A 17,360-nucleotide genomic window follows, 5' to 3' on the forward strand; every position below is an offset into this window, starting at 1 on the left:
GCCTGCTTACCCTTGTTCCAGCCTTGCATCGGTCTCCAGGCTGGTTTGGTTTGAGAACTATTACCCTCTTGCTTAGGGGGTGTAGAATTTGAGGCTGGTCCGTTTCTGCGAAAGGGACGAAAATTTGGCTTATTTTTAGCCTTAAAAGACCTATCCTGAGGAAGGGCGTGGCCCTTTCCCCCAGTGATGTCTGAAATAATCTCTTTCAAGTCAGGGCCAAACAGCGTTTTACCCTTGAAAGGGATGTTAAGCAATTTGTTCTTGGAGGACACATCTGCTGACCAAGACTTTAGCCAAAGCATCTAGCTAATTGCAAAGTGGCGTCTAAGATAAAAGAGTTAGCCAATTTAAGTGCTTTAACTCTGTCCATAACCTCCTCATACGAAGATTCTTTATTGAGCGACTTTTCTAGTTCTTCGAACCAGAAACACGCTGCTGTAGTGACAGGAACAATGCATGAAATTGGTTGTAGAAGGTAACCTTGCTGAACAAACATCTTTTTAAGCAAACCCTCTAATTTTTTATCCATAGGATCTTTGAAAGCACAACTATCTTCTATAGGGATAGTAGTGCGTTTGTTTAGAGTAGAAACCGCCCCCTCGACCTTGGGGACTGTCTGCCATAAGTCCTTTCTGGGGTCGACCATAGGAAATAATTTCTTAAATATAGGGGGAGGAACAAAAGGTATGCCGGGCCTTTCCCATTCCTTATTTACAATGTCCGCCACCCGCTTGGGTATAGGAAAAGCATCGGGGGGCACCGGGACCTCTAGGAACTTGTCCATTTTACATAATTTCTCTGGAATGACCAAATTGTCACAATCATCCAGAGTAGATAACACCTCCTTAAGCAGAGCTCGGAGATGTTCTAACTTAAATTTAAATGTAATAACATCAGGTTCAGCTTGTTGAGAAATTTTTCCTGAATCTGAAATTTCTCCCTCAGACAAAACCTCCCTCCTGGCCCCTTCAGATTGGTGTGAGGGTATATCAGAACCATTATCATCAGCGTCCTCATGCTCTTCAGTATCTAAAACAGAGCAATTGCGCTTTCTCTGATAAGTGGGCATTTTGGACAAAATGTTTTTAATAGAATTATCCATTACAGCCGTTAATTGTTGCATAGTAAGAAGTATTGGCGCACTAGATGTACTAGGGACCTCTTGTGTGGGCAAGACTGGTGTAGACACAGAAGGGGATGATGCAGTACCATGCTTACTCCCCTCACTTGAGGAATCATCTTGGGCAACATCATTATCAGTGGCATCATTGTCCCTACTTTGTTTGGACACTATGTCACATTCATCACATATATTTAAATGGGGAGGAACCTTGGCTTTCAAACATACAGAACATCGTCTATCTGATGGTTCAGACATGTTAACAGGCATAAACTTGATAACAAAGCCCAAAAAAATGTTTTAAAATAAAACCGTTACTGTCACTTTAAATTTTAAACTGAACACACTTTATTACTGAATATGTGAAAAAGTATGAAGGAATTGTTCAAAATTCACCAAAATTTCACCACAGTGTCTTAAAGCCTTAAAAGTATTGCACACCAAACTTTAACTCTTAAAATAACGGAACCGGAGCCGTTTTTACATTTAATCCCTATACAGTCCCTGGTATCTGCTTTGCTGAGACCCAACCAAGCCCAGAGGGGAATACGATACCAAATGACGCCTTCAATAAGCTTTTTCAGTGGTTCTTAGCTCCTCACACATGCATCTGCATGCCTTGCAAGTCTTGTTAGAAATGTGTCATACCTCAAGCAGCAAAGTCTGCCCACTGTTTCCCCCAACTGAAGTTACTTCATCTCAACAGTCCTGTGTGGAAACAGCCATCGATTTTAGTAACGGTTGCTAAAATCATCTTCCTCTTACAAACAGAAATCTTCATCTCTTTTCTGTTTCAGAGTAAATAGTACATACCAGCACTATTTTAAAATAACAAACTCTTGATTGAAGAATAAAAACTACATTTAAACACCAAAAAACTCTAAGCCATCTCCGTGGAGATGTTGCCTGTGCAACGGCAAAGAGAATGACTGGGGTAGGCGGAGCCTAGGAGGGATCATGTGACCAGCTTTGCTGGGCTCTTTGCCATTTCCTGTTGGGGAAGAGAATATCCCACAAGTAAGGATGACGCCGTGGACCGGACACACCTATGTTGGAGAAATAAGGCCTTTTAGCCCCCAGAGACCCCAACACACCTATACATGGGTGGTATCACTGTACTCAGGAGATGTTGCTGAACACATATTGGGATGTTCTTTGGCAGAAACCGACTGACTAGGATAGTCGTGTTGAATTTTCTCCATGAAAGGTGTAGGGGCTAAACAAATTTGAAAACCAATATGTAACTGAGTTATTTTGAGCTTCACAAATAGACTGGAATGGGTTTGAGTTAGAAAACCCCACAATAAATCATCTGAAATCTGTGCCTTGTTTTTTTCATATGTTTGCTAAAGAACACATCTTTTATAGGATCGGTGGCAACCATCTGACGGAAATATCTGGACTTATACTGAGCAAAGTCCTGATGGATTCAAACTGTGTCATTGAAAAGTTAGCGTAAGTAGTATAGCTAAAACAGTTGTGTTGTATTTCTATGTTAAACAAAAGGTTCTGACCTAGATTACAAGTGGAGTGCACCCTTGATATCAACATTGAAATAAATGTTTAAAAGTGTTTTAATGTGATATGGTAATAGGTATACAACAAAGTGTTTGAATGGGAAGGGCTCAAATGTGTATACAGTATGGGCTAGGTCTACGGAAACAAAAGATGCAGCAGGCATAAGACCGCTGCTCCTTAACTAGTCTGCCACATCTTAGGTGGCGGAAAGCAATCATCCTGATCAGATGCAATGGGGATGATTGACACCCCTGCAAGCGGCCGATTGGCCACGAATGTGCAGGGGGCGGGGTTGCACAAGCATTTCACAAGAAATGCTTATGCAATGATAAATGCTGACAGTGTATCCTGTCGTCATTTAGCAATGTCGGGTGGACATGATCTGCTGTAGCGGATCTTGTCCGTTCGACTTTTAATAAATCTACCCCTTTGTGTGTATGTATATGCGTATGTTAGGGCTGGGCAATATGGGGAAAAAATGAATATTGCGATTTTGCCATGAAATATCGTGATTGCGTATTAATCGCAATTTCAAAAAACAAAACTGTTAAACATACATTTCTCAATAAAAAATGCATTAAACAGTACAGCATCTTATTAATAAATAAATGTGTGCTCACAATAAGTTTCTTGCTCCCAACTTGGACCATATGGAGACCGCCAGATCACCGCCACACCAAGGCCTCTTGTTTCCGCTGCTCCTGCCACTACATTGCGCCACTCATCTCAACATTTCCAAATTGGAAAGAGGGACACCCCAACACAATCCCCCCAGGCAAAAGTATTATGTATTGGGCAGGAGCAGGGATGGGAAATTGCTTAAATACATAAAAATGTCAACATAATGCTAGTCTAGTAGTGTTAGCTGTAGCCCCATATAATATTGAGAATATAGATTGGCAGTAAAGAATGACTTACTTTATCATTAAATAGATACTTGTGGAGACTTGTATACCCAATGGTGAGCTGCCTGCTGCTCTATGATGTAAACTTTACTGTTGCTAATAATATATGTAAGTGAAGAAATCACAAACAAATGGTAGATTGGTGATTGGAGATTACTCTGATATGCAGGAGTTACACATGAATAGCGGGTAAAATAACTCAGTGGGAAAAACAGACAAAGTAATAATTTAGCCAAACAAAATAGCATTGCAGAAGTCAGCTACGATATTGAGGGATTCTCAAAGAATTTCAGAAACTTAATGTGTGCACCTGATATGAAGGGGTAATTATTACTTACAAGTGCTGACTGCTGAACATAAATCAGCCAGAAGGTTTCATAGAGGCAATTTGTATGAATAATATTAATACGGTGCTAGCAAACTTGAATATAACAGTGTGCAGAACATTGAACATAAAATTAGTCAGCACAAACTAAGTCCAGCTTAACCCTACCTTGAAAGTGTCTTAATTACAGTTAGAGATTTGAACAGAGGACAGCGGCCTATTTAGGTTTTGCGCTGCCCTAGGCACTCAAATTTCCCACCCAGCAAGTTTTAGGCCTGTTTTGACAATAATATTTTTTTGGTCATGATGTAACATTACTTTTTTTTTATTTGAGACACAAAAGAGGGTAAATTCCTTACCTGGAGGGAGTCGAAAGAAACACTAATAAAAATGTATTTAAAAAAATAGTGATAAAAAGGCAGGAGGAAAGTGCCTTAGACTCAAAAGCGGAAAAAAGACCACTGACAAAAGATAACTACCAATCCCTCAGAGGTGGGAAAAATGGAATCCAATCTAATGATAGTAAAACTGGGATACAAGAGAGCCTGTGACAATAAGATGGGGATAGACTTTGCTCCTATTACAGCAAAATGGGACGATGATAAGAGAGCTTCCTTTTCTTCTGTTAAGTGTGATCAGTCCACGGGTCATCATTACTTCTGGGATATTACTCCTCCCCAACAGGAAGTGCAAGAGGATTCACCCAGCAGAGCTGCATATAGCTCCTCCCCTCTACGTCACCCCCAGTCATTCTCTTGCACCCAACGACTAGATAGGATGTGTGAGAGGACTATGGTAATTTTATTTAGTTTTATTTCTTCAATCAAAAGTTTGTTATTTTTTAATAGCACCGGAGTGTGTTATTCCTTCTCTGGTAGAGTTTGAAGAAGAGAGAGTTTTTACTATGATTTTAGCCGGAGTTGTTAAGATCATATTGCTGTTTCTCGGCCATCTGAGGAGAGGTAAACTTCAGATCAGGGGACAGCGGGCAGTTTAATCTGCAAAGAGGTATGTAGCAGTTTTTATTTTCTGACAATGGAATTGATGAGAAAATCCTGCCATACCGACATAATATCATGTATGTATATTTTACATTGTGTATTTAAGACTTTAGCCTAATTGCAAAGCAACAGGCTTTTTAATAACTCTTAATTTATGTTAAACGTTTTTGCTGGAATGTAAAATCGTTTTCATTTTCTGAGGTACTGGGTGAATAAAATGTTTGGGCACTATTTTTCCACTTGGCAGTTGCTTAATCTAATTATGACAGTTGCTGATCTCTCTCACTGTTGTGTGTGAGGGGGAGGGACCTTTTTTTGGCGCTTTTGCTACGCATCAAAAATTTCAGTCAGAAGCTCATTGTTTTTTCCTGCATGTTCCGGTTTATCTCTACAGAACTCAGGGGTCTTCAAAGCTTGTTTGAGGGAAGTAATCTAACAGAGCTGTGAGATTGTAGTTGACTGTGATAAAAAACGTTTATTCTTTAACTTTTTTATGCCATCAGGGTTAGTTATTCTTTGCTAATGGGAACAAGCCTTTGCTAAATTGTGTTTGTTTTACAAAGTTTATTGATTTCAACTGTTATATATCTTTCAGTGCTTCTTAAGCACTGTACGTTTTTTCATTGTATTTTACTTGATTAATATTTCCAAGTTGCAAGTTTATTGCTAGTGTGTTAAACATGTCTGATTCAGAGGATGAGACCTGTACTATTTGTGCTAACGCCAAAGTGGAGCCCAATAGAAATCTATGTACTAACTGTATTGATGCTACTTTAAATAAAAGTCAATCTGTACAAATTGAACAAATTTCACCAAACAACGAGGGGAGAGTTATGCCGACTAACTCGCCTCACGTGACAGTACCTGCATCTCCCGCTCGGGAGGTGCGCGATATGGTGGCGCCCAGTACATCTGGGCGGCCATTACAAATAACATTACAAGATATGGCTACTGTTATGACTGAGGTTTTGGCTAAATTACCAGAACTAAGAGGCAAGCGTGATCACTCTGGGGTGAGAACAGAGTGCGCTGATAATGCTAGGGCCATGTCAGATACTGCGTCACAACTTGCAGAACATGAGGACGGAGAGCTTCATTCTGCGGCTGACGTTTCTGATCCAAACAGATTGGATTCAGATATTTCAAATTTTAAATTTAAGCTGGAAAACCTCTGTGTATTACTAGGGGAGGTGTTAGCGGCCCTGAATGATTGTAACACAGTTGCAATACCAGAGAAATTGTGTAGGTTGGATAAATATTTTGCTGTACCAACAAGTACTGACGTTTTTCCTATACCTAAGAGACTAACTGAAATTATTACTAAGGAGTGGGATAGACCCGGTGTGCCGTTCTCACCCCCTCCGATATTTAGAAAGATGTTTCCAATAGACACCACCACACGGGACTTATGGCAAACGGTCCCTAAGGTGGAGGGAGCAGTTTCTACTTTAGCTAAGCGTACCACTATCCCGGTAGAGGATAGCTGTGCCTTTTCAGACCCAATGGATAAAAAGTTAGAGGGTTACCTTAAGAAAATGTTTGTTCAACAAGGTTTTATATTGCAACCCCTTGCATGCATTGCGCCGATCTCGGCTGCAGCAGCATTCTGGATTGAGTCTCTAGAAGAGAACCTTAGTTCAGCTACGCTGGACGACATTTCGGACAGGCTTAGAATACTTAAGCTAGCTAATTCATTTATTTCGGAAGCCGTAGTACATTTAACTAAACTTACGGCTAAGAATTCCGGATTCGCCATCCAGGCGCGCAGAGCACTGTGGCTAAAATCCTGATCAGCTGATGTAACTTCTAAGTCCAAATTACTTAATATACCTTTCAAGGGGCAGACCTTATTTGGGCCCGGTTTGAAAGAAATTATCGCTGACATTACAGGAGGTAAGGGCCACGCCCTACCTCAAGACAAAGCCAAACCTAAGGCTAGACAGTCTAATTTTCGTTCCTTTCGGAATTTCAAAGCAGGAGCAGCATCAACTTCCACTGCTCCAAAACAAGAAGGATCTGGTGCTCGCTACAGACAAGGCTGGAGACCTAACCAGTCCTGGAACAAGGGCAAGCAGGCCAGGAAACCTGCTGCTGCCCCTAAAACAGCATGAATTGAGGGCCCCCGATCCGGCATCGGATCTAGTGGGGGGCAGACTTTCTCTCTTCGCCCAGGCTTGGGCAAGAGATGTCCAGGATCCCTGGGCGCTAGAGATAATATCTCAGGGATACCTTCTGGACTTCAAATACTCTCCTCCAAGAGAGAGATTTCATCTGTCAAGGTTGTCAACAAACCAAACAAAGAAAGAAGCGTTTCTACGCTGCATACAAGAACTATTGTTAATGGGAGTAATCCATCCAGTTCCACGGTCGGAACATGGACAAGGGTTTTACTCAAATCTGTTTGTGGTTCCCAAAAAAGAGGGAACTTTCAGACCAATCCTGGATTTAAAGATCCTAAACAAATTCCTAGGAGTTCCATCTTTCAAAATGGAGACTATTCGAACAATTTTACCCATGATCCAATAAGGTCAGTACATGACCACAGTGGATTTAAAGGATGCTTATCTTCACATACCGATTCACAAAGATCATTACCGGTATCTAAGGTTTGCCTTTCTAGACAGGCATTACCAGTTTGTAGCTCTTCCATTCGGATTGGCTACAGCTCCAAGAATCTTCACAAAGGTTCTAGGTGCTCTTCTGGCGGTACTAAGACCGCGGGGAATTTCGGTAGCCCCGTACCTAGACGACATTCTGATACAAGCTTCAAGCTTTCAAACTGCCAAGTCTCATACAGAGTTAGTACTGGCTTTTCTAAGGTCACATGGATGGAAGGTGAACGAAAAGAAAAGTTCACTCGTTCCACTCACAAGAGTTCCCTTCCTGGGGACTCTTATAGATTCTGTAGAAATGAAGATTTACCTGACAGAGGACAGGTTAACAAGACTTCAAAGTGCTTGCCGCACCCTTCATTCCATTCAACACCCGTCAGTGGCTCAATGCATGGAGGTGATCGGCTTAATGGTAGCGGCAATGGACATAGTGCCATTTGCTCGCTTACACCTCAGACCACTGCAACTATGCATGCTAAGTCAGTGGAATGGGGATTACTCAGACTTGTCCCCTTCTCTGAATCTGGATCAAGAGACCAGAAATTCTCTTCTATGGTGGCTTTCTCGGCCACATCTGTCCAGGGGGATGCCATTCAGCAGACCAGACTGGACAATTGTAACAACAGACGCCAGCCTTCTAGGTTGGGGTGCCGTCTGGAATTCTCTGAAGGCTCAGGGACAATGGAGTCAGGAGGAGAGTCTCCTGCCAATAAACATTCTGGAATTGAGAGCAGTTCTCAATGCCCTCCTGGCTTGGCCCCAGTTGACAACTCGGGGGTTCATCAGGTTTCAGTCGGACAACATCACGACTGTAGCTTACATCAACCATCAGGGAGGGACAAGAAGCTCCCTAGCAATGATGGAAGTATCAAAGATAATTCGCTGGGCAGAGTCTCACTCTTGCCACCTGTCAGCAATCCACATCCCGGGAGTGGAGAACTGGGAGGCGGATTTCTTAAGTCGTCAGACTTTTCATCCGGGGGAGTGGGAACTTCATCCGGAGGTCTTTGCCCAAATACTTCGACGTTGGGGCAAACCAGAGATAGATCTCATGGCGTCTCGACAGAACGCCAAGCTTCCTCGTTACGGGTCCAGATCCAGGGATCCAGGAGCAGTCCTAATAGATGCCCTGACAGCACCTTGGGACTTCAGGATGGCTTATGTGTTTCCACCCTTCCCGATGCTTCCTCGATTGATTGCCAGAATCAAACAGGAGAGAGCTTCAGTGATTCTAATAGCACCTGCATGGCCACGCAGGACTTGGTATGCAGACCTGGTGGACATGTCATCCTGTCCACCTTGGTCTCTACCTCTGAGACAGGACCTCCTGATACAGGGTCCTTTCAAACATCAAAATCTAACTTCTCTGAAGCTGACTGCTTGGAAATTGAACGTTTGATTTTATCAAGACGTGGGTTTTCTGAGTCAGTTATTGACACCTTAATACAGGCTAGGAAGCCTGTTACCAGAAAGATTTACCATAAAATATGGCGTAAATACCTATATTGGTGTGAATCCAAAGGTTACTCTTGGAGTAAGGTTAGGATTCCTAGGATATTGTCTTTTCTACAAGAAGGTTTAGAAAAGGGTTTATCTGCTAGTTCATTAAAGGGACAGATCTCAGCTCTGTCTATTCTGTTACACAAACGTCTGTCAGAAGCGCCAGACGTTCAGGCTTTTTGTCAGGCTTTGGCGAGGATTAAGCCTGTGTTTAAAACTGTTGCTCCGCCATGGAGTTTAAACCTTGTTCTTAACGTTTTACAGGGCGTTCCGTTTGAACCCCTCCATTCCATTGATATAAAGTTGTTATCTTGGAAAGTTCTATTTTTAATGGCTATTTCCTCGGCTCGAAGAGTCTCTGAGTTATCAGCCTTACATTGTGATTCTCCTTATTTGATTTTTCATTCGGATAAGGTAGTTCTGCGTACTAAACCTGGGTTCTTACCTAAGGTAGTCACTAACAGGAATATCAATCAAGAGATTGTTGTTCCTTCTTTGTGTCCAAATCCTTCTTCGAAGAAGGAACGTCTACTACACAATCTGGTCGTAGTTCGTGCCCTAAAATTTTACTTACAGGCAACTAAGGAATTTCGACAAACGTCTTCTCTGTTTGTCATGTACTCTGGTCAGAGAAGAGGTCAAAAGGCTTCTGCTACCTCTCTTTCCTTTTGGCTTCGTAGTATAATACGTTTAGCTTATGAGACTGCTGGACAGCAGCCTCCTGAAAGAATTACAGCCCATTCTACTAGAGCTGTGGCTTCCACTTGGGCCTTCAAGAATGAGGCCTCTGTTGAACAGATTTGCAAGGCTGCAACTTGGTCTTCGCTCCATACTTTTTCCAAATTTTCCAAATTTGACACTTTTGCTTCCTCGGAGGCTTTTTTTGGGAGAAAGGTTCTTCAGGCAGTGGTTCCTTCTGTATAAAGAGCCTGCCTATCCCTCCCGTCATCCGTGTACTTTTGCTTTGGTATTGGTATCCCAGAAGTAATGATGACCCGTGGACTGATCACACTTAACAGAAGAAAACATAATTTATGCTTACCTGATAAATTCCTTTCTTCTGTAGTGTGATCAGTCCACGGCCCGCCCTGTTTTTATGGCAGGTAATTATTTTTTAAATTATACTCCAGTCACCACTACACCCTTGGTTTCCCCTTTCTCGTTGGTCCTTGGTCGAATGACTGGGGGTGACGTAGAGGGGAGGAGCTATATGCAGCTCTGCTGGGTGAATCCTCTTGCACTTCCTGTTGGGGAGGAGTAATATCCCAGAAGTAATGATGACCCGTGGACTGATCACACTACAGAAGAAAGGAATTTATCAGGTAAGCATAAATTATGTTTTTTTGACAGGTTAGTGAAAATGGTCGTATCTACTATGACAGGAAAGAAAGAAAAGGAGTTCACACTTCTGTGACAGGGAAGGAGAGAATGCCTCCTTCTTAACATAAAAAAAGAGAAAGGGGATCTTTCTACAATAATACCAAGGGGGAAATAGGCTGCAACAATGTTGCCAACAAGCAAAATATGGGGCCCAACCTTGACAGGCAGCAGAAGGAGACTCTCATATGGCATAGAGGGAAAAAGGGGTCTCACACAATTGAGTGGGGAAGCCGCTTCACCTAAACAGCGAGAAATTTAATTAAAGAAAATGTTGTGCTGTCTTACCCCAGATGTCTGGCTCCACCATGTTTCATGCTGCCATTCCTAGGTCTGATTCACCACATCCAGCTGCACATGCAGGCACTTCGGGCATGCCATATTGATACTCCAATACCCGCTAAAGGAGCAAGGTATGCTAGCTGCTGAATGACAACGCCTCATCTTGTGACTTTCGAGGATCGGAGGACACATGACCATCCTCCATATTAGTGGTGGAACGATCAAGAGTTTTTTCCTCCATACCCACATATGCAAAATACAGGACACTCCAGATTACACAAGAGCATCCCTAACTCGTTTGTAGTGTGCAGAATGATTCACATTGCAAGTATTATTAAAGCTTAAAGCTCAGCAAAATAACTACGATCACTAGAGACCTGCCTACCAGCTGACTGATACCCATCAAGTGCCCCCAAATCTGCCGCCCTAGCCGATTCCTCTTCAGTCAGATATCAGGATAAGCACTTCAGGTTTTTAAAAGGTGTGTATATATATATATATATATATATATATATATATACTAGTCCTAAAGCCTGTGTACACGGGCCATTTTTTTCAGTACAGCAGTTCCACCCTTTGCTCTCCCTCTATCCCTCCTCTCTTTTGCTCTCTCTCTCCCCCCTCTCTTTTGCTCTCTCTCTCCCCTCTCTTTTGCTCTCTCTCCCCCCCCTCTCTTCTGCTCTCTCTCCCCCCTCTATTTTGCTCTTTCCCCCTCTTTTGCTCACTCTCCCCCCCTCTTTTGCTCACTCTCCCCACTCTTTTGCTCTCCCCCCTCTTTTGCTCTCTCTCCCCTTTCTTTTGCTCTCTCTTTTCCCCTCTCTTTTGCTCTCTCTCCCCTCTCTTTTGCGTTCCCCCCTCTCTTTTGAGCTCTCTCACCTCTCTTTTGCTCTCTCCCTCTCTTTTGGTCTATCTCCCCCTTTCTTTTGCTCTTCCACCCCCTCTCTTTTGCTGTCTCTCTCCCTCTCTTTAGCTCTCTCTATCCCCCGTCTTTTGATCTCTCTATGCCCCCTCTTTTGAGCTCTATCACGTCCTCACGGCCCCGCCCAGCACCCACCCACATCACACCCGCGCCCGCAAACCTCCCTGTCGGCCCCGTCCCGTCCTGTCACACTCGGTCAGCCCCAGATTCCAGGGTCAGTCTCAGTCTGTTGTATTTCTAAATAGATAGAATATATGTCTATACCTCTATATAAGTATATATATATATCTCAAACCATTGCACTCCCTTGCTTTGCAAATCCGCAGGTGCTCAGTCCATAGAAATAGACACACTGTATAGTAAACCAGGCACTCTTGCTTAATTTGAATAAATTCTTTATTATCCGGTACAATCCGGTATTCCTGTTTCGGTCCTCACATTGGAACTTTGTCAAGGGTACAAATCTGACAAAACAGTACACAGGTAATCACAAAAAGTTCTACTTACATATTTACGTCACACATGGAAACACAGAGCAAATCATCAAACAGGAAGTGATGTCATACCTGATCTGGGTCCGGCTATCACATACTACCCCTTCATTAACCAAAGACTTTAAGGCTCCCAGGCCAAACAACAAGCCAATCAGAGCAGCAAGGCGTAACTATCGCCCTGACAACCAGCAAGCAGAAAAAAGTGAACACTACCTGCAGCAAAATAAAAATATACTTGCAACTAAAAAAATTAAAAAATGAAAACATTATTTTTTTTACCAAAAGATAAATCTAGAGCCGGATCAGAGAGTGACAGACACTTACAAATCTATTACAAAAGTCTAAACCTAAACATAATATAAATGGAAGTGGCACAAGCATTGAAAAAATTATTTACTCAGTATTATGCTCCTAAGCATACATATTTAATCTCACTTCAAATACAGCAAAACGTAGTGAAAAAGTGGATCTCTTTCTCTCAGAGAGAAAACATGATAATTTTACTTGTTTATTTAACCCCCACGGGGCCATTGTTTGTAGGCAATATATCCACTCCACCTCCCTACAGAGTAACTGTTTTTTAGTGTCGCCCCCTCTTGGATGGCATTTAATCTGATCTATGGGCATACACCTCAGGTCAGCCACACCATGGTTAGCTTCCAAAAAATGTAAGGCAACCGGGTGGTCACTTTTTGAATTTTTTAAGGCCTGTCTGATTGTAGATTTATGATTTGCAATTCTGTCCATTAGGGGGCGCTCCGTTTCACCAACATACCTTTACCAACAGGTCCTTAAGGTTTCTGCCCCTTTTGAAACCCACAAGTGGGCGTTGACCTAACTTTTTATTGACTAATGGGTCACTCTGTAGTAGGTGCCAATTCTTGTGAATTGCCTTTTTCATATTTAAAGACTGTAGATTGTATCTAGGTGAGAAAACACATGAGGGAAGTCCATCATTGGTAGAGCAGATCAGTGCAAGACTGATATTAGTGTACACCTGTATAGCACTCACATTCCTGCGTATGTGTTAGAAGTGATAGATAATCTGAGACTGGCAGGGTGGAGTACTAGAGAAGATAAATTAAAATTAAACCTTTAATAGAAATCATTAAAATAATATATACACAAACAAACAAGACATTTAAAATTAGTATCTACTACTAGAGTCCGATTCACTATTTATAACACTATCTCTGGTGTGACGGGGATGGTGAGTAAGCTGCGTTGTGGGTATAGACAGATTACCAGTAAAAGGTTATTATATCAAAGGTACCTAGATATAAGATTGCCATTAAGGGTGGCTCCTGTTGTTTATATGGTAGGGATACCAGGCTTGTGCTAGACTGGTCGCTTTCTTGCCAATGTTATGACTTGTGATTTTTATAATTCATTTGGTTAAAATAACCATTCTTTGAGGTTGGCAATATTACTGAGTCAAAAACTCTTATTGGGTACAGGACTTGCCTTGATATTGTGTGAATATTCAAATTTCTTGCCTCTTGCAGTATTACATTTCTTATAACATTAGTATATTTGTTTGCATTTCAATTATAACGTGCCTGTCACAATCCTGTATATATATTGAATGGGTAGATTACCATTCTAGATAAATCGTTATAGTGGATATGGTGTTTCTTCTAATGTTTTACTGACTCACAGCTTCTATGCTTATATTCTATGGCACTGCTGATATTAGAAAGTAACGTTTATATTTGAAATTTCCACGTTCAAATTCTATAGTTATGTTCTATAGTTTATAGTAATTATTAAAATGTTATAAACCTGGTATCAATATAGATCGTTTACCTTTTTGGGATGCATATAACAACAATCTGTCTCCTTGAGACTGCTAAATTTATATGAATTAGAGCTCTAGTTGAATACTCAACAAATTTTTTGAGTTTCATGGGAAATATATTTGCTGTTACTAACTGTTTGAGGGTTCTAATAAGTCATGGAACTTATTCAATCGTTATATGTGTAAACACAATTAAGCATATATTCCAGTTTTTTAATTTCAACAGTACTCGAATTCTCTTTTGCGATATTACTATAGTATAAGGTCTTTACTGGAAATTATTAGTTAAATGCTTTTAGGTATCCCTATAGTTGTATATACATATTCTCTTATAACATTAATTCAGGGGTTTTTTAAAACATAAATTGTTTAGATTTTCTCTATAGATATTACTGCAGTATTGAATTTATACTGGTAATTATTTGTCTGCCCCTTTTAGATATTGTAGCTTGGATCTTGTCAGTAAGGTTCTTACTTGAGTTATATTTGTTTTGCAATTACCAGCCTATACCGTCACAGGACTGGGTAATGTTTGGAGGGTATCAGCCTATAACTTTTGATTGCTCTTAAGGTTATATAAATTAGATTACCGGCCTATACCTTTATAAAACAGATAAAGTTATTGTTACCGGTCTACACCTTACATTGGCTGGTTACTTTCACCTGTTCAAGGTTGTTTCGGTTTTGTATAAAGTTACAGGCTTGTACTTTAGTATGCTATTGGATGCTCTCGTTACCGGCCTATACCTTTATATAAAGCTACTGGATTATACCTTAAATGCGCTATCAGATGCTTTGGTTACCGGCCTATACCTTAGTGTAAAGTTACTGGCTTATACCTTAATACGCTATTGGATGCTATCGTTACCGGCCTATACCTTTGTATAGCAATGCTGGCTTATACCTTAATACGCTATTAGATGCTATCGTTACCGGCCTATACCTTGCATCAATGGAGTGCTGTAACGTATTCTAGGTTGTTCCACATAACTTGCTGCGCTCAAAAATACTGGCAGTATGTGTAATTGTTAAGTTACTCCTAAATTGTATTAGCGGGTTAGTTGTTTGCAATACCGGTCTATACCTTGGACTGTCTTAGGTAATGGCAGTTATAACCCTGTATATTTTAAGGTAGCTGATAGCGCTATCTTAATTTCTATACAAGCTTACCGGCCTATACCTTTTTTTTAAAAAATAAGTATGAGCTTACTCAGCCCGTCCACAATAGTATGAAAACATTATACTCAATTATGCATGTGGAAGAGGCAAGATGCCATAACTATGCATTGGCTGGTTATAAATAATGAAATAAAGATACTTCCACAACAGACATTAATCTAATAGTGGATAAGTTAAAATAACATAAAGCAACAATCCCCTTATGTATGGACTTATGTATATAACTGCCAATCTGGTAATTTTTGACCAACAGGTCCTTAAGGTTTCTGCCCCTTTTGAAACCCACAAGTGGGCGTTGACCTAACTTTTTATTGACTAATGGGTCACTCTGTAGTAGGTGCCAATTCTTGTGAATTGCCTTTTTCATATTTAAAGACTGTAGATTGTATCTAGGTGAGAAAACACATGAGGGAAGTCCATCATTGGGATTAGTGCCACAGGGTTCTTGTGTAATAATAACTTTAGCCCTATTGAGACACGCCTGCTGGTACCCTCTAGCCAAAAATGTATCCATCATTTCTCTTTCTCTTAATTCTCTTACTACAGGGTCTGAAACAATTATTTTAACTTTTCTCCTGCACCACTTTGAAAACATAGTAGGTCAACCAAAAGGGGCGGCAGCAAACACAAGACTAAGAACTGCCAACAGAAGGGGGAACAAAAGGTAGTATACAATTTAAGTAGGCATATTTTAACCAAAGCTGAGGAGTTCTTATTGGCTAAAGCTTTATTCCAGCCTATAAACCTAGTGCCTTAGAGATAGATATTGAATTATATAAAATGCAGAGGTTAATTAGTATCAAAGAAAAATTTGGGCATACCTTACATAATTTAAGTCCTAAATTTAAGTTGAAAAGTACTATGGATTTCATCAGTACTAACCCCAGTGTTGTCACATTTGGTTAAACAGAGTGCTAAAGATTTTGATAAAATATGTTATTTGAATTTAAGCAAAGATGAAGCAAGGCCCTTCGTGACCTACAGAATAATACTGACATTGTAATTAGGGGGGCAGACAAGGGAGGAGGGATTATGGTTCTTGATTATGACAAATATAGGAATGAGGTGTAATCACAATTACAGGATATAAATGTTTATGAGAAATTGTTGGTTGACCCCACATTAACTATTCAGAAAGAGGCGTGCAAACTCATTGGTGAGGGGTTAAATGTAGGATACTTTGATGAAGACACAGCATCATTTCTTACACAAAAACATCCTATTAGACCTATCCTTTACTGTATTCTGAAAGTACATAAGGATCCTGTTAATCCCCCAGGTCGGCCCATCATCTCTAGGCTAGGGGTTCAATAATGCAGCCTCTAGCTCAATATATAGACCATTATATTCAGCCCTGTGGATACTGTTGTAAAGGATACTGGTCATTTTTTGAGACTGTTAAATGAGGTATCTTTAGACACTTTTCAGGATATTATATTAGTTACGCTAGATGTGTCTAGCTTATATACCAATATCCCCATTGAAGAGGGAATTAAGATAGTGGTTGATTTGGTTACCTTAAGTGAGAAATATGATGGACCTGATGTTATCTATATGCAGAAACTACTAAGATTTATTGTTAACAACAATTATTTTAAATTTGAGAAAGATTATTATATGCAACTAATGGGAACCGCAATGGGTTCAAATGTAGCGCCTTCATTCGCTAATATGTTTATGTATGATTATGAGAAGAGACTCATCCTGAGTGATCCACTATATTCACAGTTCATTGGGATGTACTGTAGGTACATTGATGATTTGTTCCTAATATGGACAGGAGATATGCAGAGTCTGACTGACTTTATTAATAAGCTGAATAAGATTGATTCAAAGATTTGCTTCACTATGGCCTAGATTTGGAGTTTGGCGGTAAAAGGGCTGTTAACGCTCCGCGGGCTTTTTTCTGGCCGCACCATAAAATTAACTCTGGTATCGAGAGTTCAAACAAATGCTGCGTTAGGCTCCAAAAAAGGAGCGTAGAGCATTTTGACCGCAAATGCAACTCTCGATACCAGAGTTGCTTACGGACGCGGCCAGCCTCAAAAACGTGCTCGTGCACGATTCTCCCATAGGAAACAATGGGACTGTTTGAGCTGAAAAAAAAACCTAACACCTGCAAAAAAGCAGCGTTCAGCTCCTAACGCAGCCCCATTGTTTCCTATGGGTAAACACTTCCTACGTCTGCACCTAACACTCTAACATGTACCCCGAGTCTAAACACCCCTAACCTTACACTTATTAACCCCTAATCTGCCGCCCCCGCTATCGCTGACCCCTGCATTTTTTTTTTAACCCCTAATCTGCCGCTCCGTAAACCGCCGCAACCT

General features: G+C 40.9%; 1 protein-coding gene across 1 annotated transcript in view; it reads left to right on the top strand.

Annotated features, from left to right (window-relative positions):
- Nucleotides 1-17,360, top strand: part of LOC128664315 (uncharacterized) — an 88,441-nt gene that overhangs the window by 64,882 nt on the left and 6,199 nt on the right. Inside the window, exon 6 of the mRNA XM_053719155.1 lies at nucleotides 2,489-2,575. Within this exon, the coding sequence (XP_053575130.1) occupies nucleotides 2,489-2,575 (87 nt within the window). The remainder of the gene's footprint in view (nucleotides 1-2,488; nucleotides 2,576-17,360) is intronic.

This window comes from Bombina bombina, chromosome 6 (assembly GCF_027579735.1).
Source record: "Bombina bombina isolate aBomBom1 chromosome 6, aBomBom1.pri, whole genome shotgun sequence".
NCBI classification, from domain to species: Eukaryota; Metazoa; Chordata; class Amphibia; order Anura; family Bombinatoridae; genus Bombina; species Bombina bombina.